General features: G+C 43.9%; 1 protein-coding gene across 1 annotated transcript in view; it reads left to right on the top strand.

Annotated features, from left to right (window-relative positions):
• ERCC6 (ERCC excision repair 6, chromatin remodeling factor) overlaps positions 1–27,790 on the top strand; it is a 54,846-nt gene that overhangs the window by 4,613 nt on the left and 22,443 nt on the right. Inside the window, exons 7-12 of the mRNA XM_075217173.1 lie at positions 876–1,011; positions 15,837–16,007; positions 16,194–16,370; positions 24,879–24,995; positions 25,088–25,183; positions 26,894–27,112. Of these exons, the coding sequence (XP_075073274.1) occupies positions 876–1,011; positions 15,837–16,007; positions 16,194–16,370; positions 24,879–24,995; positions 25,088–25,183; positions 26,894–27,112 (916 nt within the window). The remainder of the gene's footprint in view (positions 1–875; positions 1,012–15,836; positions 16,008–16,193; positions 16,371–24,878; positions 24,996–25,087; positions 25,184–26,893; positions 27,113–27,790) is intronic.

Below are 27,790 nucleotides of genomic sequence, written 5' to 3'. Positions count from 1 at the left end.
GGAAGAAAATATGCAGCTGTGTGCACTGAATAAGAAATATTAACTCTTATTTTTCCTGATAATTGTTGTGGATGTTGTTTTTTGTGAATTATTTTGTATCTGATGTAGTATTCCTCCTCTTGTGGATTCTACTGCCAAATAAACTGGGTGTTAGCGTAAAAAGATAAATAACATATTCATGAGCACACTTGGCATCAGCCTTGTTCTTGAATGCATAGACCTAGAAGCATTTGAGTGTGTTTTTATCATTTATAAATCATATCTCATGAAGACTTTACAGTTTAGTAGTTTGCTTGTTATTAAAATCTGTTACATGAGTGGCCCTGCTCTGTTTGTTTTTTTCTTTGAATTTGGATTTGATGCCCCGTCTACTATGAATGTTGGTTGTGCTACGTTATACATTTCACATGTAGACGGAATGAGCAAAAAAGGTGAAATTCATTGTCTGGGTATACTGTCTTTTCACTGCAGTTCTGTTAAAAGACTTGAGCATTTACTCTCACATGCATTACAATAGCAAAGAACCAAAATGTTTAAATAGAAAGATGAACATTTAAATTATATCTCTTTCTGCTATATCACTGATTATATCAGTTTGTTTGAATCCACCAATTTGTGCATTGCATTTCCTCTCACTTACATTTATAAAGTTTTAATCTATGTCCTGCAAGATAAGAAGGCTCATCCAGCCTTACCTGCACACTTTAAATATGTCTTCTTTCAACAAAGTGTTCAAATTAAGTTTTATTTAGGTCACTCATTACACAGTTTTAGAATGGTTGATTAATTTAATTTATAAATATGAGTTAATTGATTATGCATGTTCTTTCAGTGACACCACTTATAATTGCAGACATCGTTATTTTTCTTTGCAGGTACGAAGGACTGGGTCCCAGTATCATTGTGTGTCCAGCCACTGTAATGTTCCAGTGGGTCAAGGAGTTCCATACTTGGTGGCCTCAAATGCGTGTAGCTGTCCTTCATGAGACTGGGAGTTTTGTTGGTAAAAAGGTGATTAGACCTATTAAATAGTGTTTTCTGTCCATTTGAATGCAGTGTCATTTGGCCTTGTAATAGTTATTAATTTGGAGGCCTTTAAAACAATCAATAAATTGGAAGTTTTAATCCGTTCTCTATAACAGAGAAATTAAAATGAACCCAATGACTAGAGCATTTGGGTATCATACATTATGTTTGGGTTGATCAATCCTGTTAGTTGATCAATTTATACTTGTGGTTGACTTCAGGATATTTTAACATGTGAAGATATCAAACCTGCATATACTTTCAGAGATTAGATACAATTTTATGAATCAAAATAAAAACATTGTACTTGCTTTTCTTAAATGTCCACCAGTGGTACAGTGAACAATTGCATGTTGATGGCACAAGCTTTAGACTGGTTATGAGTAAACGGCTCACCTCCTAGCTTGCTCTTGCCGTGTTTGTGGCTTTGGGATGAGACTGGCTCTCCATTAACTTTCAAATCCCAGTGCAATAATCTATTACACCTGTATCATATAGACTATCCAAACAAAGGTCACTGTCTAAAATACTTCAAACAGTTTATTGGTACTCTGTCCAATGTATGGTATTAGCATTGCAATGTAACAGTTGGAAAGAAGTATGGCGGTATCTCAGAAACTTTCATTCTATCAGGTGGTTGTACCTATGAAGCACTGGCGGATCCGGGATGGGGGAGCTGCCTGGCCGCTGTGAATGGCCGAGCAGCATACATTGCTGCTCGTCTCTGCAGTCACGGACTGCGCATAGTGTGTGATTCTAGATCTGCCTCTGCTATGAACTTGTTACAGAGAGATTACTTATCGCTCCCTGCACTGTTTCTGTCTAATAAGAGAGAAGGAAGTAGCCACCAGAGGGGGCCAAAATACAGACTTGACTTGTCACTGTAGACCTGAAATTTGAAACATTTAACTGTAGTGTGGCAGAAAAAAGCTAAAAGGTTGAATATATAAAATATGTTAAAAAGGGAATTATAACAATAAACTAGAATGAACAAAAATGAGAATATGCTTAGTAATGAACATGAAGTATAAAAATAGTTATTCTTTCTTTTATAGATGATCTACTGGTAACCCAAAATTTATTGTAAAGAAAATATTTTGCTTAACAATTGTTCTCCGAAATAACTTATCCATTGCTTAATATCCCATCACAACACTGTGTAATACATGCTAATAGTCTGAGTTTCAGTTTGATGTCTCAGTGCATGCCCTGTTTTTCCCCTTGTTTATTCTGAGAGTAAAATTAAGGGTCAGTCGCTCCATGTATCTTATAATTATAATACTGACAGGCGGACATATCTCTCCTTACTTCTCTGGGAACTCAAAATAGTCCCTTGAGTTCAGGAAGGAGCTAAGAGCTCTCTACTGTAAAACAAAGGCATGTTGCATCAGAATAATTACAGGCACAGGCTAGTTAATCTAACGAGAAAGGAGACTGACGAGTCTGGTCTTACTGATGTGCAGGAAAGCTGTGAAGAGATGTTTATCAAGGGCTAGAGTGTAGGTTTTTATTAGCTGTACACCTTATGAACTAAGTGTAATGTTTTGTATTGTATGTTCTTGCCTTTCATTGCCTTGATTTTAGTCTGTCATTTTACTTTTCTCTTTCATCCAGTCTAGGGGACACTGCTTACCATGGGGTTGTGGAGGGGAGCTCGGGAGTTGGCACCTAGCTAGTTAACTTTAGCACTGCTGACAGACCCCTCCCCTCTACAATCCCCCTGCCTCTTCCTGTTCAGTTTTTTTCAGGTGCCCATGGAGTTGGGCAGTGTTTTTAGTACTGCAAGTTTTTCTTTATTTTTTTCTTTAATTTAATTTTATTCAATAACTTTTATAGGTGGCAGACCTGGAGTGTGTTCTACTATAGAGAACGCACTCACAGCAGAGCAGTGCAGGCACTACCCTGTCAGATGAGAGCCAGACGCTCTCACTGACAGGGACAAAATGGGGTGCCTGAATTGTGAGTGACAAGCGGTCTCTCCGGACCGCTGTCACTCCTGGAGCCTACCCGATAACCGGTGCTGCCACTGCAGGCATAGAGCGCCGGTTATCGGAGGCTTCAAGTGACGGTGGCCATTTTGGATCCACGGAAAGGAGCGAGGAGAGTTATAGGGGGCCATACCAGGATCCCCCCCTCATACATAGGAGGGGGCATCGGGTAATAACCGCTGCGGAGATCTCATCTCTTGAGGTCTCCACTACTCTGCCACATACCCTTTTTTAATTTTTTACGGAGAAACAGCTGCAGAGACAGCATTATCAGAAGGGTGGGAGCTAAGACATAGAGCTCCCCCGCCTTCCAGAGAGAGATGGTTTAACCCGGTCTTCTGGCGCCAAGGAGAAGCCCGGGAAGAGAGAACAGATCTGAGGGAGCAGGCACCAGGACACTGCTGTTGGACTTCTCCCCGTTTGGCCTATGGGCTAAGTATCTGATTTATTTAAACACATATTCTGTATTGCTGTGTACAAAGTGGGCTAGTAGGGGTTATATCATAGTACTCCTACTTGTCAAAGTATTATATTGTGTTTAAAATAATTACAAGTACAACTTTTATGACAAGATTAGTTGATTACTTGTTTTTTCACACTATTCTCTCCACACACTCTCTCTCTCTCTCTACTCAGCTTAATTTAACAATTTAAGTCTGTGTGTTTGGTGGGCCTTACTTTATAAAAATGACAGATAAGGGAAAGGGCCCTATGGCAAAATATTTCACATGTTCAAAATGTAATGTAAAATTACCATGTGGGCAGAAGGACCTGTTGGCGCTCTGCTCTGTCTGCGAAGCAAGGGTCCCCCCTGCGCAAACCCAGCATATTTCAGCCCCACTGACGGAGGAACCGGCTTGGGTGGCCTCCCTGACACAGTCGGTTTCCTCTTTAGCACAGATGGTTTTTCAATCCAATCAATTGCTATCTACTGTGGCAACTTCGGTGGCTAATAATACTAGTACACCTTTGGGCCTCCCTGCTACCACAGGTTCTATTGGAACGTCTATACCAGGACCTTCCTCATTAAATACGGACCATGCCCCTGTTCCCACAGACCCGGCATGGTCCGCAGCATTTATAAAGGGTTTGGATAAGCTGAACCAGTTACTTGAATCCCCAAACATCCCGCATGCTAAAAGAAAGCGGCCTAGATCTGATAATTCCCTTATGGTACTTTCAGACTCAGGGGTTTTCAGAGGAGGAGGGGGAAATTAATTCTGATCCTGACCAGGTTCAACCTTTGGGACTGGAAGAAAACTCTAAAAGCCAATATATTAATGATTTGGTTTTAGCAGTGAGACAAGCGTTGGACCTCCCAGAACCGGAGGATCCTACTCCCAGAGACAGAAGTCTCTTTAAGAAGGCCAAAAGAAGGGCTTCCCGGTTTCCCCATTCGGTAGGACTCAGAGATATTGCAGAGGGAGCCTGGAAACAGCCTGACAAAAAGTTCTCTGTTCCCAAAAGAGTCTCCTCCCTGTATCCATTGCAGGAGGAAGGCGTTGCTCGCTGGGAGAGTATCCCTAAGGTGGATATTCCAGTAGCCCGTTTAGCCAAACACACTTTACTACCAGTCCCAGGTTCAGCAACTCTGCAAGATGCCAATGATCGCAGAGTAGAATCCCAGCTGAAATCTATATTTGTGGCTGCGAGTTCTTCTTTTAGGCCCACATTTGCTTCAGCTTGGGTAGCTAGAGCCATGGAAGCATGGGCAGACCAACTGGCAGAGGCCTTACAGGACTCTGATTTACTTCCCCTGGCCTTGCATTTGAAAGAGGCATCAGGGTTCCTTTATGAGGCGGCCCAGAACACAGCGTCTATCTCCTCTATTCAAGCTGCATCTATTTCAGCAAGAAGAACGTTATAGCTGAAATCCTGGGAAGGAGATGCAGAATCAAAAAAAGTCAGTTGAAACCATTCCCTTTTCAGCAGCAGGTTTGTTCGGCCCAAAACTAGATACTATGATTTCCCGGCAAACAGGGGGCAAAAGCACTTCTTTGCCGGTATTTTCTAATAGGAGCAGGACTTCTAGTGTCAGTTCCTTTGGTCAGCCCTTTAGGGGGACCTCCTTTCCTAGAGGACAGTCCTTTAGAGGTAGACAACCTAATGCTCGAGGCTCCTCTGTCAGGGGCAGATCCTCGTTTGCAGCTAGGCGCCAGGCCTCCAAGACCCAGGAGAAGCCTGCGTCCTGACGACCACTCTACTCTGCTGGAGGTAGCGCCAGTAGGGGGACGTCTGTCTCTGTTTCGGGAACAATGGGCAGCGTCTTCCCAAGACCCTTGGATTCGGGGCATTATATCAAGGGGGTACATGATAGACCTGCTGGGCCCTGTACCACTTCGTTTCTTTGTAACCCCTCTACCCCGAGATCCAACAAGAAGACAGGCAATACAGGCTTGTGTCGCTTCTCTTCTTTCGCAAAGAGTCATCTGCAAGGTCCCAGACAACCAGAAAGGACAGGGGTTTTATTCAAATCTGTTTCTGGTCAAGAAGCCACACGGGTCCTTTCGGCCCATTTTAAACCTAAAGAGCCTCAATGTGCACTTACGAGAGGACAGAAATCATGTCGGTCATGGCGGCGTGTCTTCACTTAAAGGGAGTTCAGGTCGTGCCTTATTTGGACGATCTGCTCATCAAATCCTCCTCAGAGATTTGCTTACGTCAGCACTTATCCCGCACCTTGGCAGTTCTCGAGAGCCATGGACGGCTGATAAACTTAAAGAAGTCCCAGATGGTTCCGTGTCAACGCATGGTCTTCCTGGGCCTTATCATGAATACCAGTCGGCAGAAAGTGTTCCTGCCTACGGAGAAAATCAGTTCAATCCGGACTATAACAACACAGGTCTTGTCCTCTCCCAATCCCTCAATTCATTTGTGCATGCGGCTGCTTGGGAAAGATGGTGGCCTCCTTCGAGACGATCCCCTTCGGCCGGGCTCATTCTCGATGCTTCCAGTGGGATCTGTTACAGAAATGGTCAGGATCCCACCTACACTTGTATCTCCAGAAGATTTCGCTGTCTCCGGGGGCAAGAGAGTCGCTCCAGTGGTGGCTCAATCAGGATCACTTGTCAGTGGGCAGGTCCTTCGCTCCATGATTATGGATCATAGCTATGACAGATGCCAGCCTGAAAGGTTGGGGGGCGGTAATCCTGCACCTCCGGCTCCAGGGACTTTGGTCGGTTCAGGAATCAGCCCTATCAATAAACGTGCTGGAGTTGAAGGCTATTCTTTTAGCCCTCCGGGGGGCCCAGTCCCTCCTCCAGGGCCACCCTGTCAGAGTTCAGTCCGACAATGCCACGGCTGTGGCATATGTCAACAGGCAGGGAGGAACCAGGAGTGCAGCTGCAATGGAAATTGCAGCTCAAATTTTGGTTTGGGCAGAACAATATGTTCCAGCAATATCGGCAGTATTCATTCCAGGAATAAGGAATTGGGAGGCCGACTACCTAAGTCGAAATCAGATGATGCCGGTGGAGTGGTCACTCCATCCAGACGTTTTTCAGTCTCTGGTTCAGAGGTGGGGTCTTCCGGATATAGATCTCATGGCCTCCAGACACAACAGAAAGGTTCAGAGGTTTTGCGCAAGGGCAAGAGACCCCTTAGTGGTGGCAGTGGACGTAATGACGACGTCATGGGAGTTCAGGTTGGGATGCCTGTTTCCTCCGATTCCCATGCTTCCTCGCGTGCTCATACGAGTAAGCTAAGGCGGTCTGCCAGTAATTCTAATAGCTCCCTCATGGCCGCGCGGAGTCTGGTACGCGGACATAATCTCTATGGCGGAAGGACAAGGATTTCCTCTTCCGTCACGAGATGACCTTCTTCTGCAAGGTCCCTTCCGTCACCAGAATTTACCTCAGCTCAGTTTAACGGCATGGCTGTTGAAGCCAGCCTCTGGAGGGCTAGGGGTTTTTCCTCCAGTGTAGTGAACACCATGATGCGAGCCAGAAAGCCAGTTTTAGCTCACATCTATCACCGGATTTGGCGAGCCTATATCAGATGGTGCGAAAATAGGACATGTCACACGTCCTCCTTTCGTCTTCCTCGCTTATTGGCTTTCCTTCAGGATGGCCTGGAAGCAGGGCTTCGGTTAGGTTCCCTAAAAGTTCAGGTATCGGCACTTTCAGTCTTTTTTCACCTGAAATTAGCGGATTTGCCAGATATTAGGATTTTCCTTCAGGGAGTCTTGCATATTAAACCTCCCTATGTTCCGCCTACAGCACCATGGGATATTAACCTGGTACTGGATATGCTTAAAGGGCCTCTTTTTGAGCCTTTACTTGTGGCAGATTTGAAGTGGTTGACCTGGTCCTCTTTCTTTTGGCTATTGCATCTGCACGTAGGGTTTCGGAATTAGGAGCTCTGTCTTGCCGGGAGCCATATCTGGTTTTCCACGAGGACAGAGCGGTGTTAAGAACCCTCCCTTCCTTCGTTCCAAAAGTAGTTTCGGCTTTCCATCTGAACCAGGAAATTGTAGTTCCGGTCTTTTCATCTACTTCCCATTCGGATCAACAGTCTATGGAAAAGTTAGATGTGGTTAGGGCTCTCCGCATTTATGTCAAAAGAACTTCTCAGATTAGACGTACTGATTCTCTGTTTGTTCTTTATGATGCTAATAAGAGAGGCTGGCCAGCCTCAAAACAGTCCATTGCAAGATGGATCACGGCAACTATTAAGCAAGCTTACATAAAGGCTAAACGTTCTGTGCCAGAGAGGCTTACGGCCCATTCCACCAGATCGGTAGGGGCGTCGTGGGCAGCGAGAAATGGGGCTTCTGCAGACCAGCTTTGCAGGTCAGCCACCTGGTCCTCTGTCCACACCTTTACAAAATTTTACCAGTTTAATGTATTTGCATCCGCGGATGCAAATTTCGCTCATAGTGCTCTATGAACGGGGCTTTCAGAGCGGTCCCACCCTTAGGGGGCTGCTTTAGAACGTCCCCATGGTAAGCAGTGTCCCCCAGACTGGATGAAAGAGAAAAGAGGATTTATGTACTTACGTTAAATCCGTTTCTCTGATTCCGTCTGGGGGACACTGCGATCCCTCCCTTCTGCTTTTCTTCTGTGTGCTCTTGTTTGATTGGCCTTTTCTCCTTGGGCTTTTTCATTAACTGAACAGGAAGAGGCAGGGGGATTGTAGAGGGGAGAGGTCTCTCAGCAGTGCTAAAGTTAACTAGCTAGGTGCCAACTCCCGAGCTCCCCTCCACAACCCCATGGTAAGCAGTGTCCCCCAGACGGAATCAGAGAAATGGATTTGACGTAAGTACATAAATCCTCTTATCTGTTCCTGTTGAAGTCTGTAAATTGTTTTAATTAGTGGGTATTCTGCTTCATGTGTGTTGCTATGGGGAGTATTCTATAAAAGCAGTGTAGAAAAAGTGAAGTAAAATATAAATTATGCTGTACAATCTGTAAATGGAGAAAACCCAGAAATTTACTTAATAAGAATGGGAGGAGGAGAGGCTGTCATGGTTGGATATGTGTATAGTAGAAAAGAGGCTTCTAAAATGAAGTATGATCACAATATGTAATTATATGCAGGTCCCAAATAACATTGCAGTAAACCATTGCACAATTTATTATCATTTGGTAATCCAGTTTGTTTAAATTGATAGCACATTTTAGAATCTGATCTTTTTTTAAGTGAATAATGAATTAACGGGTGTTGGTGACAATAGATCAACTATAATAAAATGCAGATGGCAAATTGATTGAAAATACACTAGTCTTTAGTGGACAATTTGCATTCAAGATGCTTGGATTGAAGTCCACTCAAAATTGTAGTGTGCATGAAGCAATAGGTTGTTTTGTGACTTAATCTGGTTGCATATATATCTATAATTTCTCTTTCATCCGGTCTGGGGGACACTGCTTTACCATGGGTTGTGGAGGGGAGTTTGGGAGTTGGCACCTAACTAGTTAACTTTAGTACTGCTGGCAAACCCCTCCCCTCTACAATCCCCCTGCCTCTTCCTGTCCAGTTTTTTTTAGGTGCCCTGGAGTTGGGGCAGTGTTTTAGTACTTAGGTAAATTTTATAGATTTCCTTTATTTTATTTCCTTTTTTTAGGGTTTTTTCCTTCAACAGTGGCAGCTCTGGAGTGTGTTCTACTATAGAGAACACACTCACAGCTTCAGCAGCGCAGGCATCCGTTTGCCAGATGAGCGCCAGCGGCGCTCACTGGTGTATATATATATATATTTGCAAAGTCTAGAGGTGCCTGATTGAGGAGTGAACAAGGGTCTCACGGACCGCTGTCACTCCTCTAACCCCCCCGATAACCGGCGCTGCCATTACAGGCAGAGAGTGCCGGTTATTGGCAGCGGACAAACGCCGGCGGCCATTTTATTTTTTTCTGACAGCCAGCGCTAGACGGAGAAGGAGGAGAGGGGGCCATACCACGATTCCCCCCTCATACATAGGAGGGGGGCGCCGGGTAGCTATCGCTGCGGAGACCTCTGTCCTAGAGGTCTCCACTACTCTGCCACGCTTGGAGCTTTTTTTATCAGGCTCCATGTTTTTTTTTATTTCAATTTATGCTACAAATAGCTGCAAAGCAGCAGTTACTGAAGGGGGGGAGCTACAGAATAGAGTTCCCCCCACCTTCCTGAGAGAGATGGTCTTTCCCAGCCTTCTGGCGCCAAGAGAAGCCCGGGAAGAGGAACAGAACGCAGGGAGCAGGCACAGGACAAACTGCTGTTGAACTTCTCCCCTTCTGTGGCCTATTGGCTAAGTATCACCTTTATTACACACTTTCTAATGTTTAATAACTGGGCCAGTAGGATTTACATTATAGTCTCCTACTGGTTTATATATATTGGTGGTATTAATTTTTTACAAGTACAACTTTTATAAAATATCTGTTGATTACTTGTTTTCATATCTGTTCCTCCACATTTATATACTTGCTCTCTCTATCTCTCTCTCTCCATTTTTCTCTGTGCTCAGCTAGAGTCATATTTTACTCTGTGTGTTTGGTGTACCTTCCTTTATAAGATGACAGATAAGGGAAAGGGCCCCATGGCTAAATACTTCACATGCTCAAAATGTCATGTAAAATTACTGTGTGGCCAGAAGGACCCTTTGGTGCTCTGCTCTGCATGCGAAGCAGGGGTTCCCAATGTGCATACCCAGCAGGTTTCAGCCCCACCGACGGAGGAACCGGCCTGGGTGGCCTCCCTGACACAGTCGGTTTCCTCCTTAGCTCAGATGGTTTTCCAGTCTAATCAGTTGTTATCTACTGTAGCAACTTCGGTGGCTAGTAATGCTAACCCACAGTCAGACCTCCCGGCTTCCTCAGGTTCTAGTGCAGCAGGTTTGCCAGGACCTTCCTCATTGCAGCCTGACCCAGCCCCTGTTCTTACAGACCCGGCATGGTCTACGGCATTTTTAAAGGGCCTGAACAAGCTAAATCAGTTGCTTGATACCGCTAATACCCCGCCTGCTAAAAGAAGGAGACCTAGATCAGTAAATCCCCTTGTGGTCCTATCAGACTCTGAGGAGGGTTCTGAGGAAGAGGGGGAAATTTATTCAGATTCTGACCAATTGCTCCAATTGCAACAGGAAGACTATCCCAAGAACCAATTTGTTAATGATTTGGTTTTAGCGGTTAGACAAGCGTTGGACCTCCCTGAACCGGAGGATCTTACCCCCAGAGACAGGAGCCTCTTTAAGAAGGATAAGAGAAAGGCCAGCCATTTTCCCCCTTCTGCTGAGCTTAGGGTTATTGCCGAAGGGTCATGGAAACAGCCTGAAAGAAGGTTTTCTATTCCTAGGAGATTCTCTTCCCTGTATCCCTTACAGTAAGAAGAGGTGGTTCGCTGGGAGACTATTCCCAAGGTAGATATCCCTATTGCCCGATTGGCAAAGCATACCTTACTCCCAGCTCCTGGTTCAGCGTCCCTTCCAGACGCCAACGACCGCAAAGTTGAATCCCAGCTAAAATCCATTTTTGCGGCTGCGGGTTCCTCTTTCAGACCTACGTTTGCCTCAGCTTGGGTGGCTAGAGCCATGGAAGCTTGGGCAGACCAACTGGCAGAAGCCTTACAGGACTCAGAACTTCTCCCCCTGGCCCTGCACTTGAAGGAGGCTTCCGGGTACCTATACGAGGCAGCCCAGAACTCAGCGGCGGTCTCCTCTTCCATTCAGGCGGCCTCTATTTCAAGAAGAACGCTATGGCTGAAATCCTGGGAGGGTGATGCGGAATCAAAAAGGTCCGTTGAATCTATTCCTTTCTCTGCAGCAGGTTTGTTTGGACCGGAATTAGATACCCTTATTTCACAGGCAACGGGGGGCAAAAGCACTTCCTTGCCAGTATATTCGTACAGGAGCCGCAACTCTCGGGGCAGCTCTTTCCGTCAGCCCTTTCGGGGGACCTCCTCTCATAGGGGACAGTCCTTTAGGGGCAGACAACCTAATTCTCGAGGCTCCTCCACTAGAGGGAGATCCTCGTTTGCATCTAGGCGCCAGGCCTCCAAAAACCAGGAGAAACCTACGTCCTGACTGCCTCCCCGTTCCACAGGGGACACCAGTGGGGGGACGTCTGTCTCTATTTTGGGAACAGTGGGCATAGTCTTCCCAGGATCCCTGGATCCGGGAAATCATTTCAGAAGGATACAAGATAGACCTGTTGGGCCCGGCCCCACAGCGTTACTTCCAGACTCCGCTCCCCCGGGATCCATCAAGAAGACAGGCTATACAGGATTGTGTCGCTTCCCTTCTGCTTCAGAGGGTCATCTGCAGAGTTCCAGATTGCCAGAAAGGGCGAGGGTTCTATTCCAACCTGTTCCTAGTCAAGAAGCCGGACGGCTCATTCTAAACTTAAAAGGCCTCAATGTTCACTTAAGGGTGAACAGATTTCGGATGGAATCTCTGAGGTCAGTAATAAACGGCCTAGAAAAGGACCAGTATATGGCGTCCATAGATATAAAGGACGCATATCTCCACGTTCCCATTTGGATCCACCATCAGTCTCTTCTCAGATTCTCGGTGGGATCTTGTCACTACTAGTTTCGGGCCCTCCCCTTTGGCCTCTCAACGGCGGCAAGGGTCTTCACAAAAATGATGTCAATAATGGCAGCATGTCTTCACCTGCAGGGAGTTCAGGTCGTTCCTTATTTGGACGACCTACTCATCAAGGCTTCCTCCGAAGATTGTCTTCTTCATCATTTATCCCTCACCTGAGCGGTTCTCGAGGGCCATGGTTGGCTGATAAATTCAGCAAAATCCCAGATGGTTCCGTGTCAGCGCATGGTTTTTCTGGGGCTCATCATGGACACCAGCAAACAGAGGGTGTTTCTCCCAGTAGAGAAGATCAGCTCTATTCAGACTGTAACTTCTCAGGTTTTGTCTTCCCCAAGTCCCTCAATGCATTTATGCATGAGGCTACTCGGAAAGATGGTGGCCTCCTTCGAGACCATTCCCTTTGGTCGGGCCCATTCTCGATGTTTCCATCGAGAATGGGCCCGATGGAAACATCGGGAGTGCAGCTGCAATGGAAATTGCAGCTCAAATTTTGGTTTGGGCAGAACAATATGTTCCAGCAATATCGGCAGTATTCATTCCAGGAATAAGGAATTGGGAGGCCGACTACCTAAGTCGAAATCAGATGATGCCGGTGGAGTGGTCACTCCACCCGGAAGTCTTCCAGTTCCTGGTTCAGAAGTGGGGCCTTCCGGACATAGATCTCATGGCCTCCAGACACAACAGGAAAGTTCAAAGGTTTTGCGCAAGGGCAAGGGATCCCTTAGCGGTAGCAGTGGATGTCATGACGATGTCGTGGGAGTTCAGGATGGGATACCTATTTCCTCCAATTCCCATGCTTCCTCGCGTCCTCAAACGAGTAAGGCAGGGCGGTCTGCCGGTAATTCTAGTTGCTCCCTCTTGGTCGCGCCGAGTGTGGTACGCAGACATATTGTCAATGGCGGAAGGACCAGGGGTCCATCTTCCGCATCGAGACGACCTTCTTCTACAGGGTCCATTCCACCACCAGAGTTTACCTCAGCTCAGTTTGAAGCCAGCTTCTGGAGGTCTAGAGGTTTTTTCTTCCAGCGTAGTTAACACTTTGATGTTAGCTAGGAAACCTGTTACATCTCGCATCTATCACAGGATCTGGAAGGCCTACATTAGGTGGTGAGAAAGCAGGACATGCCTTTCATCCGCTTTTCATATTCCTCGCTTATTAGCTTTTCTTCAAAAGGGCCTGGAAGCAGGTCTCAGATTAGGTTCCCTAAAGGTGCAGGTATCGGCACTTTCAGTATTCTTTCATATGAAATTAGCTGATTTGCCAGATATTAGAACTTTTTTTCAGGGAGTCTTGCACATACAGCCTCCTTATGTACCTCCTACAGCTCCGTGGGACCTCAACATGGTACTGGATATGCTCAAGGGGCCTCCATTTGAGCCCTTGAGAGAGACAGATATAAAATGGTTGACCTGGAAGGTCATCTTTCTTCTGGCTATCGCATCTGCTCGTAGAGTTTCTGAATTAGGAGCCCTGTCATGTAGAGAACCTTATTTGGCTTTCCACAAGGACAGAGCGGTGTTAAGGACCCTTCCTTCCTTTGTCCCCAAAGTAGTGTCAGCTTTCCATCTTAACCAGGATATTGTAGTTCCGCTCTTTTCAGCTTCTTCCCATTCAGATAAAAAATCTATGGAGAAGCTAGATGTTGTTAGGGCTCTACGTATATATGTCAAAAGAACTTCCCAGATTAGACGTACCAATTCTCTTTTTGTCCTTTATGACGCTAATAAGAGAGGCTGGCCAGCCTCAAAACAATCCATCGCTAGATGGATTACGTCTACCATCAGACTAGCATATATAAAGGCTAGCCGTCCTGTGCCGGAGAGACTTACAGCCCATTCCACCAGATCGGTAGGGGCTTCGTGGGCAGCAAAGAATGGAGCTTCTGCAGACCAGCTTTGCAGGGCAGCCACCTGGTCCTCTGTCCATACCTTTGCAAAATTTTATCAGTTTAATGTTTTTTGCATCAGCTGATGCAGATTTCGCTCGTAATACGAGCGGGATTTTCAGAGTAGTCCCACCCTTAGGGGGCTGCTTTAGAACGTCCCCATGGTAAAGCAGTGTCCCCCAGACCGGATGAAAGAGAAAAGAGGATTTATGTACTTAAGTTAAATCCGTTTCTCTGATTCCGACACTGCGATCCCTCCCTTCTGTTATTCTTCTGTGTGCTCTTGTTTGACTGCCCTTTTTATCCTTGGGCTTTGTTAAAACTAACTGGACAGGAAGAGGCAGGGGGATTGTAGAGGGGAGGGGTTTGCCAGCAGTACTAAAGTTAACTAGTTAGGTGCCAACTCCCAAGCTCCCCTCCACAACCCATGGTAAAGCAGTGTCCCCCAGACGGAATCAGAGAAACGGATTTAACGTAAGTACATAAATCCTCTTATTTTTATTTCTCTACTTCTATCTCTTTATTCCTTTTTTTTAAGTGGAGGCTTGCAACTTTTTTAATTTGAAAGGGTCCTACTCATATTTTAATCCTTTGATTTTGGCCCAAGTTAATCCTTTGACTTCCAACTTTTCTGTGTTTCCACAGGCATCTATTGACATGAAAGCTACATTGCTAGACAGCCTCAGAATTAATGTTCTTAAGCAGAAATCCACTACCTATTAGGTAGAAGTCAATTGAGGTTTCTCCCCAAGAAGTGCTTCTCTTACTGGTTAGTCAAGATAGAACCTTGGCTAAGTGCAATGTTATTCTTTTGGCTTTTTTTCCATTTCCAATCCAAATAAAATAATTTATTCAAATACAATATCAAAAGAAAATTCCTGGAAAAAATAGTATTAAATTAACTACAGTAGATAAAGTAATTAAAATATTGGATGTATTAACATCAGCCTGACCAGTGCCTCACAACACTACTCTGTGCTACAGAAGGACCATGAGCCTTCCACTATGCAACTCTTTGACTGTGACTCGCCTTATTTCCCCTCTTCACATCTTAACACTGCTATTGTCTCATGCAACCCTGTCTACAGTAACATAACATAACAAATGAACAGTTTACACAGTTTTCACAAGATACTCATCACACTAATTTTCTGAAATAGTCTGTACTGCTGTGAACATTCTGATGATTTGATACTACAGACTATAGGCTGCCCTGGTATTTTGAGGGCAAAATTGTCACAGAGCAGATGGTTAATTCCACTTTATATAATGAACAAGAGAGCTGTAAGGAGAGTGAGTAAAAACCCAGGTTGCCAGACTTTTAATTGACCAAACTGCATCTTTCCATATTTCTTTTAATAAAAAAAATATTTGTGAAGAAAGTGTAAAAAAAAAACCTTTTCATTGCACTGAATAAATTAAATCAGATACAAGGGGCAAAATAATATGGCCCATAGGGAGGCATTCATTGATATATGTGTGGTCTCTACTTGGAGGGTAAATTTAAGTGTAATACTAATCTTGATTTGTTCTTAAAGAAAAACAGTTGCTTTTAAATTGAATTTCAGATAACTATTAGTGTTTATAGTGTGTAAGTGCTACACTGTAGTAAAGTACTAATAACAATAATTACACACTTAGGAAAAGCATCATGACTACATAACATCTAATCATCTCTATGCATTTTTACTAATCACATAAAGTGTGAAGTATAACCAAATCCATTGAAGACCGAATAGGAAAAAGCAGTTCCCCATTCATAAAATTAGCAATTCATTCTGTTTCCTAAGCCTCTGTTAAAACTTGATTTTTTTTTCTCCAGCGATGCTATCTATTTGAAGTTAAAAGGGTCTCTCTCTTTTTTCCTTTTTTTTGTCTCCTTTTAATTGATTGTTGATATTTTACCATTTGATGCAGGTTAAGCTGATTGGGGAAATTGGAAATGGTAGTGGTATCCTCATCACCTCTTACTCCAATGTGCGTGTGATGCAAGAAGAACTGCAGAAATATCACTGGCACTACATTATCCTGGATGAAGGACACAAGATCCGCAATCCCAATGCAGGTGTCACTGTAGCATGCAAACAGGTTAGGGTGATTTTTAGGCAGTTGGAACCATCGCTACATCTGTGTCATGGCATTGACTAGCATAATGGATGTGTTTGTGAGAAATTCATTGGCAGATGAGCTATATATGAGCACATGTGAACATCTAGATACAGTAATATACTATAGAATTATTATTTTTTTTAACTTTATTTTCACCTTTTCCAGTTTCGTACCCCTCATCGTATAATCCTGTCTGGGTCTCCAATGCAAAACAATTTGCGGGAACTGTGGTCTTTGTTTGACTTTGTCTTCCCGGGAAAGCTTGGTACACTGTCTGTTTTTATGGAGCAATTCTCTGTCCCCATCACCATGGGAGGGTACTCAAATGCATCTCCTGTGCAGGTATGTCCACTTTCAGACCTTTTTAGCAGTTCCAAATAATGCATACAAATATATAAGAATGTTTTTGTTACATGTACAAGTATAGGATGCTTGGCAGGTAAGGTTTTTTCCGGATAAGATGTTTTTCTGTAATTTGGACCACAGTGGATAGAATATATTAAATAATATTTCTTTCTCCTACCACTGGGGACACTGCCAGACATTGGAGTATAGTAGTGGGTGTGGGAGTTCAGGCTATGCCCCTCCTCTCCTGTAGATACCTCAGTTTTTTTTTTAGTGCCTTAGGAGTTAGACCAGTTTGGTATAGGCTCCTGCCTATACCTAGTTTAGTGATAGATTTTCACGTTTTTATTTTAATTTTTTTTTACAGAGGTGCCTCGCGGGGATCGATCCTAAGTCCTAGAGAGGGTGAATAGTCCTGGGCTTCCTTCATCCTGATCCCCGCGCAAGGTAAGAAGTGGCTGATGCCCGGGTCTTCCTTGCACCTGTCTTGCCGGCAGTTCCTCCCCTAGAAACGAGCTGTTAGAGGTCAGTTATGCCATTAGAGCTTTAGGTGCCCACGGAGGTAGTCCTCTTGTAGCGGGCCACAGAGATAGGTTGCGTGGGGGAGACCTAGGATCCATCTCTCCCCGCCGACGGACTAGCCGGCAAGCCCCCTCCTCCATACCCCCACCTCCCCTAACAACGAGCAGCGGGGTCCATTAGCGCTCCGCTCTATTATAGAGAGCTGCGCTGCATGAGGAGGGCAGAGAACACACACGCGAGCCTGGGCACTAATATAGCGTGTTGTGGAGCAGTTACCGACAGCCATAGTTTAGATGTGCTGTTCGGTAACTTAGAGAGGAGCAGACATTTTTTTATGAGGGGCGGACCTGGAGGAGGACCTTCGTTTCCCGCACTTCTCTAGATCCTGCACAGCGGAGTTGCCATTTTCACCTCATATCGAGCAGCTGCATGTCGCTTCTCTCCTCTCATTTACCTCTTCTGTGATTGGTATCATAAATTCTGTGTCTGTTTTGTGTACAAAAACATTTTAAACATTTATAGTGGATTGTTCTGCCTAGCGGAAGAGGTTAAAGTTGCTTTGGGACAAATTTGTACCCGGGTATATAGATCTGGCTACAAATTGTGTATTGCTGTATTTTGACATTAACTGTTTAGACAATAATTATTTATTTGTCTAGTTCTTATCAGTTCATACTGTATTTTGACCAGTTATGTCTAACAAAGGGACCTCTGATAGGGGATTCTCTGGAGTATCTGCAATGTATTTTACTTGTACCAAATGTAAAGTAAAACTTCCTGTAGGACAGCATGACAAAGGTGCCCTTTGCGCTGCTTGTGAGGCCGGATCTTAGGAGTGTCTCGCCCCAGCACAAACACCAATAGCCATGGAAGAGCCGCCTTGGATTAAGTCCTTTGCCTCTGCCATGGAAAAATTTACTGCGGTGATGTTACAGGCTGCAGAGGTATGTCAGAATGCTGTTACAAACACTCTGGTATCTCTCACTGCAGAGCAGCGCTCCACACATGTAGAAGCTGGGGGGTGTGACCAGGTGGAAAGTGCAGGCACATCCTCACAGAGTTCTCTAACTCAGAGTGATGATCGCCTACTTGCGGTCTCCCACATAGCTAAAAGGGTTTCACTAGATGTTAACCAGGGTCGTAACCCAGGCTCAGATATCCCATCAGATGAGGATGGGGATTTAGACTTGGATACTCATAAGGAAGAGTGTTATGTCCACCTTGGTAGGTAATATTGAGAGTCTGGTGCTAAGTATTAGGCATACCTTAGGTTTCGCTGACCCTGCACCCTCGACTCCCTCAGGTTTCTCCATTTTTAAAAGGACTAAATCTCAGGTTATGTCTTTTCCACCGTCTTGAGAGATGGTGCAGATAGTGACGGACGCTTGGTTAAATCCAGGAAAACAGTTTGTTATGCCAGGTAGATTTAAGAGTCTTTACCCTCTTTCGGCAGAGGATTCTATTAAATGGGAGGCGTCTCCTAAGGTGGATAGACCGAATGTCAGGTTGTCCTCTTCCTCTGCCATACCTACCCAGGAGAGAGTATCTCTTAGAGACCCTACAGACAAAAAGTGTGACAATGCTCTCCGGTCTGCATATATTGCTTCCGGCAGCTTGTTTAGACCCACTATGGCTATTGCATGTGCAAATAAGGCGGTACAGATGTGGGTGGAGCAGTTGGTTTCGGGCATTCAGAGTAATGCTCCGCTGCCAGATCTCCTTGTTCTCGCTGAACACATTCAGGAGACGGCGGATTATGTAGGACAGGCATCCATGGATGCAGTAGCAGTCAATGCCAGGATTGGCGGCCATATTATTGCGTCTCGACGTTCCCTATGGTTACGTTCATGGACGACGGATGCTGAGTCAAAAAGGTCTTTGGAAATCCTGCCTTTTGATGGACTCACTATGTTTTGGGCGGAGCTTGAGAAGGTGATTGAGGCAGCCAGAGAGGGTAAGAGTAATGTTCTTCCCATGGGATCTCGTAAACCTCGTCAAGCTCGTTTTCGCTCCTTTTCTCAGGGCCGTGGGGGCCCACCAAGAGGTCAGCCGGCCGTTCCAGAGGAGGTGGCGGCAGAGGTAGGGGCGCTCCCAGACGAGGAACGTCGTGTCCCAGTGATAAGCCTGCAGCATGGGGCACTGCTCCTTCTCTTCAAGCGCCAGTGGTGGTCAGTCACGTCGGACGCTTGGATTCGGGGAGTGGTGTCAAGGGGTTATGTCATAGACTCCAGTCTCTGCCAACAAGGTTCCTTTCTTCAGCGGTGCCCGCTTGTCCCCTCAGACGTCAGGCCCTGCTGGATGCAGTGTCGAAGCTTCAGGGAGCAGGGAGTGGTGGTTCGCCCTATACTGAACCTCAGGTCTTTAAACAAGCAGGTGGTAGTCCAGAGGTTCAAAATGGAGTCTCAACGGACGGTCATTGCAGGGATGGAAGAGGGAGAGTTTCTAGCTTCCACCGATATAAAAGATGCGTATCTGCATGTTCCCATTTGGGACCAGCATCATCGTCTCCTGAGGTTTGCGGTGGGTCCCGATCATTTTCAATTCAGGGCCCTCCCCTTCGGTCTGGCTTCCGCTCCTCGAGTGTTCACCAAAATTATGGCCATCATGGCGAGTGTCCTGAGACGAAAGGGAGTCACGATAGTCCCATATCTAGACGACCTTCTCTTAAAGGCGGAGTCTGCAGAGATCTTAGTTCACCAGGTTCAGACCACAATGGAGTTCTTGGAGGACCATGGGTGGATTCTGAATGTGCCAAAATCATCTCTCATTCCAGCTCAGCGCATGCGCTTTCTGGGATTGGTGTTCGACACAATGGCTCAGAGGGTGTTCCTACCTCAGGAAAAGATCCCGCACAGCCTCAGTTCGCAAAATGAAAGATCTGTTTGTCTTATACAACGTAAAGAAGCATGGCTGGCCGGCGTCAAAACATACTATTGCTTGGTAGATCACTTCCACTATTAGTCTGGCTTATGTCCGAGCATCTCGGCCAGTTCCTCATGCGCTTAGGGCTCACTCGACCGGGGCTGTTGGTGCGTCTTGGGCGGTGCGCCATGGTGCTTCAGCTGAACAACTGTGCAAAGCGGCCACTTGGACATCTGTTCATACTTTTGTAAAGTTTTACAGATTGCAGGCTTTCACATCTTCTGATGCGAGCTTTGGTAGGAAAGTATTACGTGCAGCTGCTCCAGAGCATTCCCTCCCATAGAGGCTGCTTTGGTATGTCCCCAATGTCTGGCAGTGTCCCCCAGTGGTAGGAGAGAGAAAAGAGGATTTTTACTTACCGTAAAATCTATTTCTCTTACTCCACTGGGGGACACTGCGCTCCCTCCCTTGCTCTGTAGACGATCTGATTGTGAATGTTTTTGGCCTCCATTCTTTGCCCCTTGGGGCAGCTCCTTATAAGTACACTTGGTTAGTCAAAACTGAGGTATCTACAGGAGAGGAGGGGCATAGCAGAGGAGGGGAGTAAAAACCATAAAGTTTTTAGTGCCTGAACTCCCACACCCACTACTATACCCCAATGTCTGGCAGTGTCCCCCAGTGGAGTAAGAGAAATAGATTTTACGGTAAGTAAAAATCCTCTTTTAAAAATTATACATGTCAAGGTTCTAAAACCCGTCATCATTACAATGTTCAGCAATGTTCCCTACAGTTATTGTAGGATTAGATGCTCAGTGATAAAGTCAGTATGTGTGACAGAATTACTGTTCTTTTGTCTTTCTTGTTTTCTGAACATTCTGCATATTGGGTGTACAGGCAGGGAGAGGCCATCCTCTCTTCCATTAATGCTGGTAGTACAGGAGGTGGGTGAGGTTCAGTCATCCTTCCATATACCAGCAGAATACATCCTCATACAAATGTCCTTCCATAAATTTGCTTCACAGTACACCAGCACTCAGGGAATAATGTTGTTTTTAATGCTCATTTACACTACAGAATACAGGTTGCAGGGCTTGCTCCGGAAACTGTTTATACTGCACAACATCCTGTCATTCTTTACGAAGCAATACTTGGAAATGGTGCAATGATAGTTGTGTGAATTAATAAGCAACAAAAGATTGCTGCTTTTCTATTTCATGGTCCTGGGATTGAGGCTTGTGTGTGTATGTTCCTGCCCTTTAAAGTGATTTAGGTGCTCATATGCACTTTATTTATCAAGGCCACTCCATTCTCTGAGGAATTCTTCTACACAGTTTAAGTATTCTTCAGTCTCTCAGCTTGCATATTTTTATTCTCTGGGTAACCCCTCTTGCCCACCCACCCACACACATATTCAAACAAATATGAAAGATTTTTTGAGTTACAGTTTGTACAAGAAGCCTTGTGCCGTTACATCTTGCTCTCCCGATGAATTTGAAGATAATCCTGCAATAGCTTCCAAAAGCATGTTTGTCATTTATTCCATGTTTCCAAAGTTGATTTTTTTTGGTCTTCTGAAAGGTATTGAAAGTATGCTGTGAGTCCGTTTTCTAGTACTGTTTTATTTATGGTATAAAATATATTTTCACTGGGCTCTAGTAATTGGATTTACTTGTGTGCTTTTTATATCAGAGTCTGACCCTGATGGTACACTTCACTTTTCCTCTCCTTCATTAAAACTGTGATGATTTTTTGTTTTGTTTTTTTTTGTTTCCTCTTCAGTAGTTGCATGTGCACTTTTTTCCATTCACAAAATTGCAATTATGAAAGGAACAATTCGACGTACAGGTTATCAATGTGACTACCATGTTTTAATAGTTTTCAGCTTCTTATGCTTCAGTACCAGCTCTTACTACACTTGCCTGCCAAGTTGCCTCTGAGACAGACTGGGCCTTTATTTCATAAGACTAAATGTAACATTTTCTTATCTGTTTAGTATATGTGCCTTAAATGAAAGAATTAAATGGATTTTTAAGAACGGTAGAGGGATTAAGACTTTGCCCAGTCCACTATGCATCATGTCTTGAAATTGTTCAAGACTAGTACACCTTTCTTATACAGACTGGTTCTTGACTAGTTTATGTTTTATAGAGCACTATGGTTTTGGTAGTGCTACTGGTTTATTTTCAAGCAACATTAAGATGCAGGCCTCCAGTGCTTGGTTGTCCAAAATATTTTCCCTTCTATCCTTTGAAAGCTGTTTTACCAAAGGAGTATCCAGTGGTAATTGTCTGTGTGTCAACTCTGACATTGCACAACATTGTCTGCCTCCCTTTTTCTCATCTGCCCTTGATGGTGATGCCTGTCTTGAGCTCTAAAGGTCTTCACCAAGGTCATGGCCTCCATGGCAGCGTTTGCTTCATCATGGGATTAAATTGCTAACACAGAGTTGTTTATAGTTTGGTCTGCTTTTTGGAGGTTTTGGGGTACCCCCTGGTAAGTTTGCTTTCAGTTTAAAGATAAATAAATATTTGAATCAATTGAAGAACTCTCATTGGTTTTTTTTGGTTTTTTTTTAATCATCTTGGCTTACTGTGCTGTGTTGGAGGATTTTTTTGGGGTCTCTGCTGATTCCTTGGATCCTACATAACATCAGGCAGGAAGAGATACCCGCATTGGTCAATGCACTTGATTGACTAAAAATACTCATAGCTAGTAAACCTCTCTGCCTTCTTCAGTGGTTAACATTCTTTCAGGGCCTCTTCTTTTGACATGGCCTAATAGAACTTGAAGTATATATCGGGATTCTATCACTGCAAGGGCCCCATATGCGTCACTCCAACCTCCATAAGGACTCCACAAAAAACTTGTGAAAATAAATGCCCCAAATAACTTCGGCATTCACCTGCTCTAAAATTCTTCCACTTGCTCCAAAATAGCCCCACCTGCCCTCAGACTTCCACTTCTCACAAAATGCCTTCAAATCCAATATGTACTCAGAAACTGGAGAGCACATAGCGCAGTGCATTCTGCACCAACTCCTCCTCCTCTGATTGGTTCGGCTGCGTGACCTGGCTGCAATGTGCAGAAGGTCACAGGACATGAAAACCAGCTGCTCTCATTCAGTCTTATTGAGACAGATGAGGAGCAATTGGCTTTGGGCTGCAGGTGGAGACTTTGGTGGTATTCTGTTGCCAACCACTTCCATATGGCATGGCTCTTAAAGCCACAAGTCTTAAGTGTAAGGACCTTGCCAACCCAGTTATTGAGACTGTGCTGTGGACAAAAAAGCCCTCTTCTCATGTATATTGTAGGATTTAGAAGTCTTACTGGGTCTGATGTGAGTAACAGAAGTTTCCATCCAATATGTTCTCATATCTCTCTATTTTCCTCCTCATTCTCTTCATGGGCCTTGAAAAGGTCTGGATCTGAATGTTCTGTTTTGTGACCTCTCAGTGTGTTTTCAGTGTCAGCTGGCACTGTTTCCATTTGTTAGTGTTTTTATAGGGAGAGGGCGATGTTCGGCAGCCATTCCATTCTCTTTTGTCTTTGTTAGACCTACACTTTCCATGAAAACCTTCGTACTGTTCCCTGGTTCCAACCTACAGTTGTTTCAGATTTTAATATCAACTGGCTGTGTTATCTTTGTGACCTCACAAACTCAAGAAAGCAGTGAATGTGAATGTGGAGTGTGGTCTGCATATTTGTCTATAAAGGACTTGGGAGTTTCGGTACTCGGATACCTTGTTTGTCCTTTATAAAGGCCAGGGAACGGAATTTGGTGCCTCTTCTCAGTCAATCTCCTGATGGATAAAGACCGCAAGTGCATTTTCTCATTGTGGTGTTGTTTCCCTCTGTGATAAAAGTTCTCTTGAACAGGATGATCTGTGTTTCTTGGGTGTGCACAGACCAAGTTTGTCTCCCAGATGGTGGGAGAAAAAAGGTTCTTATTTACTTACTGATAAATTCTTTCTTCAAAGGCAATGGGAGAATCCCTTTTCCCCGGGATGCTTCGTATAAGTCCGTAGACCCTGTGATTCTGAGCTTTTTGTCTCCTTCATCTTGTTTTCTCTTTGCTGTGTGTAATCTGCTGGTTCCTTGCTTGCAAGAGGTTAAATTGGAGAAAGGACAATTTTTTTTCCACCCAAGTTCCCTGCCTCTTGAGAGACTTAGCCCCAATTAGTTAATTTGTGTCCTCAATAATATGGGAAAAATATTTTTTGGTAGGTAATCTAAGTATTCTTTAATTTTCATACTGAGGCAGGTGCCATTAAGGTAGCTATTTTATCTTATCTGTCAGGTATAGAATGTCGGTGAGGATTATGTCAAATTATGTTGTTTGCAATGACCGTAACATTTTAATGGTGTATATTTTTGAGGGATTGCATTGGAACTTTAAACCTCCCAATCTGAGAAACTGGTGTAATAATTACTCTGCTCTAGAACCGTTATAGTTAGACTTCTCTTCAAATGAGTATCACACGATTCTGTCTGTGAACATACCTGTTTTTCCTTGAGAAGATTTTACTGTGAATGTGGTCAATTACTTTATTAATGTAATGTGAAGTTGGGTTTTATGACAGTTAATCTTCTCACTGTTCACAGTTTGTCATCTCTGATATCTGGATTAGCAGCAAAAGAACTGAATGTTGATCTGGCTCATCCATGAGCTGTTGATAAATGGATTCACCTCCAGGGACTATTAAACATTTATTTGTTAAAGAACTCCCTAGAAGAATAGGGTCAGTGGTAACGGAAAAAGAACATAGGCTAACAGCTGTTAATAGGATTTGAGTTTGCAATTCAGTGAACTGAGCGCAGCTTAAATATTGGATACACAGACAATTATGGATAATTAGCACTTTAAGCAGATGCCTGAAGCATTTAGAAGGCACAGAGGCCTAATATTTTTAGCAACCATGTTTCTAAAATTTAAGGAATGGCTTCTCTGTCAGCTAGCTATGTGTAATAACCAGTCATTTTTGAGTGGGCATTTTTCTTCACAAGAGTAAGAAGTTACCAGAATCAACCAATACAGACAGCGCTAAGCATGTCTTCTGCCATTAAAAGCAAGGATTAAAAAAATAAAATTGGTATTCCAGTATTAATTGCTTTATTTTCTAGGTAAAAACATCATACAAATGTGCTTGTGTTCTTCGTGACACCATAAACCCCTATCTCTTGAGACGTATGAAAGCAGATGTGAAGATGAGCCTCTCTCTTCCTGACAAGAATGAACAGGTAACATCATATCTATGTATTGTGTTTTTTATGTATTGGGTAAAGATTTCCACCATTCATGTTACATTAACGTTTGACCCTGGTTCATGTAGGTCCTGTTTTGCCGCCTGACAGATGAACAGAGAGAGGTTTACCAAACCTTTCTAGACTCGAAGGAGGTGTATGGGATACTGAATGGAGACATGCAGGTGAGAAGACAAGCCAAATGGAAGAGAGGAAATCAATTATAGTTGGCATTTAAAAACATTGACATGGTCCCTGTCACGGTAGAATTCAGGAAAGGATAGAAAATATATTTGCAAAACTTATATTATTTGGGTTTTAATACACAGTCAGACAGTTAAACCATAATTGTGATGTAATGGAAGATGACAGGTCCACTCTACAACTGAACCAGTTGCTGATTTTTTTTTTTTATTGTTTTCTGACCATTTTGTAACAATTGTAAACTCTGCAACCAATCAGATTATGAATGTCATATTTGTTGTACAGGTTAGATAATGAAAGCAAACAACTGATTGGTTTCTCTAAGCAATATTACCTTTTTCCTTTGCACCAGGTTTCTTAAAACGTCCGCATTAATTTTTTCCTTCAGAACTAGGGGGGACACAGATTGTGGGTTATGCTTCACCCCTAGGAGGCAAGTCACTGGAAAATACATAGGAGGGTGGGCTCAGGGTATTACCCTTTATTATTTTTTGTTAATTTTACACACTCCGTGTATGGAGGGGATGGGGTTAAGTGGATCTTTGGACACCTGTGGTGAGAAGAAGCTGGACAACACTGGAAAAAATCTGTAGCCTAGAGAACCAGGCTCGTGTGGGTTCATGATTTTCACAATGGCACACGCACCCCAGTGTATTTCATATCAGGGGATGACTCAATGACGTGTTCATATTTTATATGATAGTGGCTGTGAGGTATGGTGCCTCCATTGCAGAGAATGAACCTGTAGGAGTTTCCATGTGACGTGGCAAACCCATAGAATGAGCGCTGGTATAACTGCAGTCTACAGAATGCTGTGCCTGTTGCAGCTTGTCCCCAGTGCTCCCAGCCTCCAGAGTACTTATCCTACAACAGCCTTCTCAGGTAATACAGTGGTACCAGCTGACAAAGGCTGACACTTTCTTCGCCAAAATTCCTCCTTGTCAGGGAAGTGTTTCGTCCTTCCACTCTTGTTCTCCTGCTAGCCTAGTGGGTGTCAAGTGAGGCTATTTCTTTAGAGGGTGGTAGGATAGTTTAGAAGAAATCCTTTTTCTTTTAGGATGCTGGCCTCGCCAAGACCAGGGCGCAAGGCCCCCAGCTTTGGTGGTCCACAGTTAAATGTTATCCCTCAGGTAATTTAGTCTGGCAGTCAGGCTCCCTCTGTACTCCCTGCATCTCTCAGATGGCATACCAGGTGCTAAAACCCTCCAGGCAATGTCTGAACCAGAATCAATCTGGTCAACACCCCAGTCTTTAGTTACATCTCCAGCATTTGCCTTCCATTACTTTACTATTAGTGTGTCTGAAAACATTTTGCTAGATGTTCTGTAATGTTCTGTTGTATGGCAAAAAAAGAATTAAAGGTTTCACAATACACAGAGGTAAAGGAGCATGTTCAATTCTTTTTTTTCCTCGCCGCGGAAAACTAGCGTTAATACGGTAATAGTTAGCTGGATTTCAGCTCGCGGCTCAGGGAGCTGCGAGCTGAAATCCAGCGAGTAAATTACCGTATTAACTGTTTTTCCGCGCACAATTTCCGTAGTAACGGTAATCGTGCGTGGACCGCTAGATTTTTGGCGTTTCCGCCGAGAATTGAATATGCCCCAAATAGTCCTATATTTATATATGGTTAATTCATTAAGCTATGCCCCATCATGTAGGATCACATCAGATCATCCATGTGCTTTCCACAGGTGTTCCCTGGTCTAATTGCCCTAAGAAAGATGTGCAATCACCCAGATCTGTTCTCTGGAGGCCCTAAAATCCCGAAGGGGACCAAAGATGAGGATCTGGACAAGGTTGAGCAGTTTGGTTACTGGAAGCGTTCAGGAAAACTGATAGTAGTGGAGGCACTTTTGAAGATCTGGCATCGGCAAGGACACAGAGTCCTTTTGTTCACCCAGTCACGACAGGTAGGAAAGAGTTCCCTTAAACATCTACAGTTTGTTTTTTTTCCATGATTACATATATTGACTTGAGTCTTTTTTTCCTAACCTCCAACCCAAGTCCATCAAGTTCACCCATTTCTAATGTCTCATTCTTTTTATCTGAGAAAGGTAAAACACCAACACCACATTGAGGCATGCTGCCATTTTAATCTCACTTGGGCAAAAAAATCCTTGCAGATCCCATGTATTGGAATGGTAATTGGATTAATTCCCTTTATCCCTGAACCCTGTAACTCCATCTTCTAATTATAGTGAATAATATTTTTTATAAAGTTGCCATTACATGGTGTGATTTAGATTAGCCATTTCAACAGTTTTAGACCTAATTGGTATTTATATAAGCAAAAAAACTGCTTTAAAAAGATATCCAACCACTTTACTATGACAATGGAAATATATTTACCATGGGATATATTCCTTTATTTACCATGGGATATATTTATGTATCCTAATTAGGTCACTTAAAGTGTTGTTTTTTTTTTTTTTTGTTTTTTTTTTTAAAAAAAATGACAATTCTTAAGACCTGTCCTTACCATATGACCCATCCATTCCCTTTATTATGAGCTTCCCCATCTTTGAACTTTGAAGTTCCACTATGTCCTTGTAGAGTTGTATCTGCACAATAAAGTAATGGTTTGTTAT

This window comes from Mixophyes fleayi, chromosome 6 (genome assembly GCF_038048845.1).
Source record: "Mixophyes fleayi isolate aMixFle1 chromosome 6, aMixFle1.hap1, whole genome shotgun sequence".
NCBI classification, from domain to species: Eukaryota; Metazoa; Chordata; class Amphibia; order Anura; family Limnodynastidae; genus Mixophyes; species Mixophyes fleayi.
This window is presented reverse-complemented; position numbering and strand designations above follow the sequence as displayed.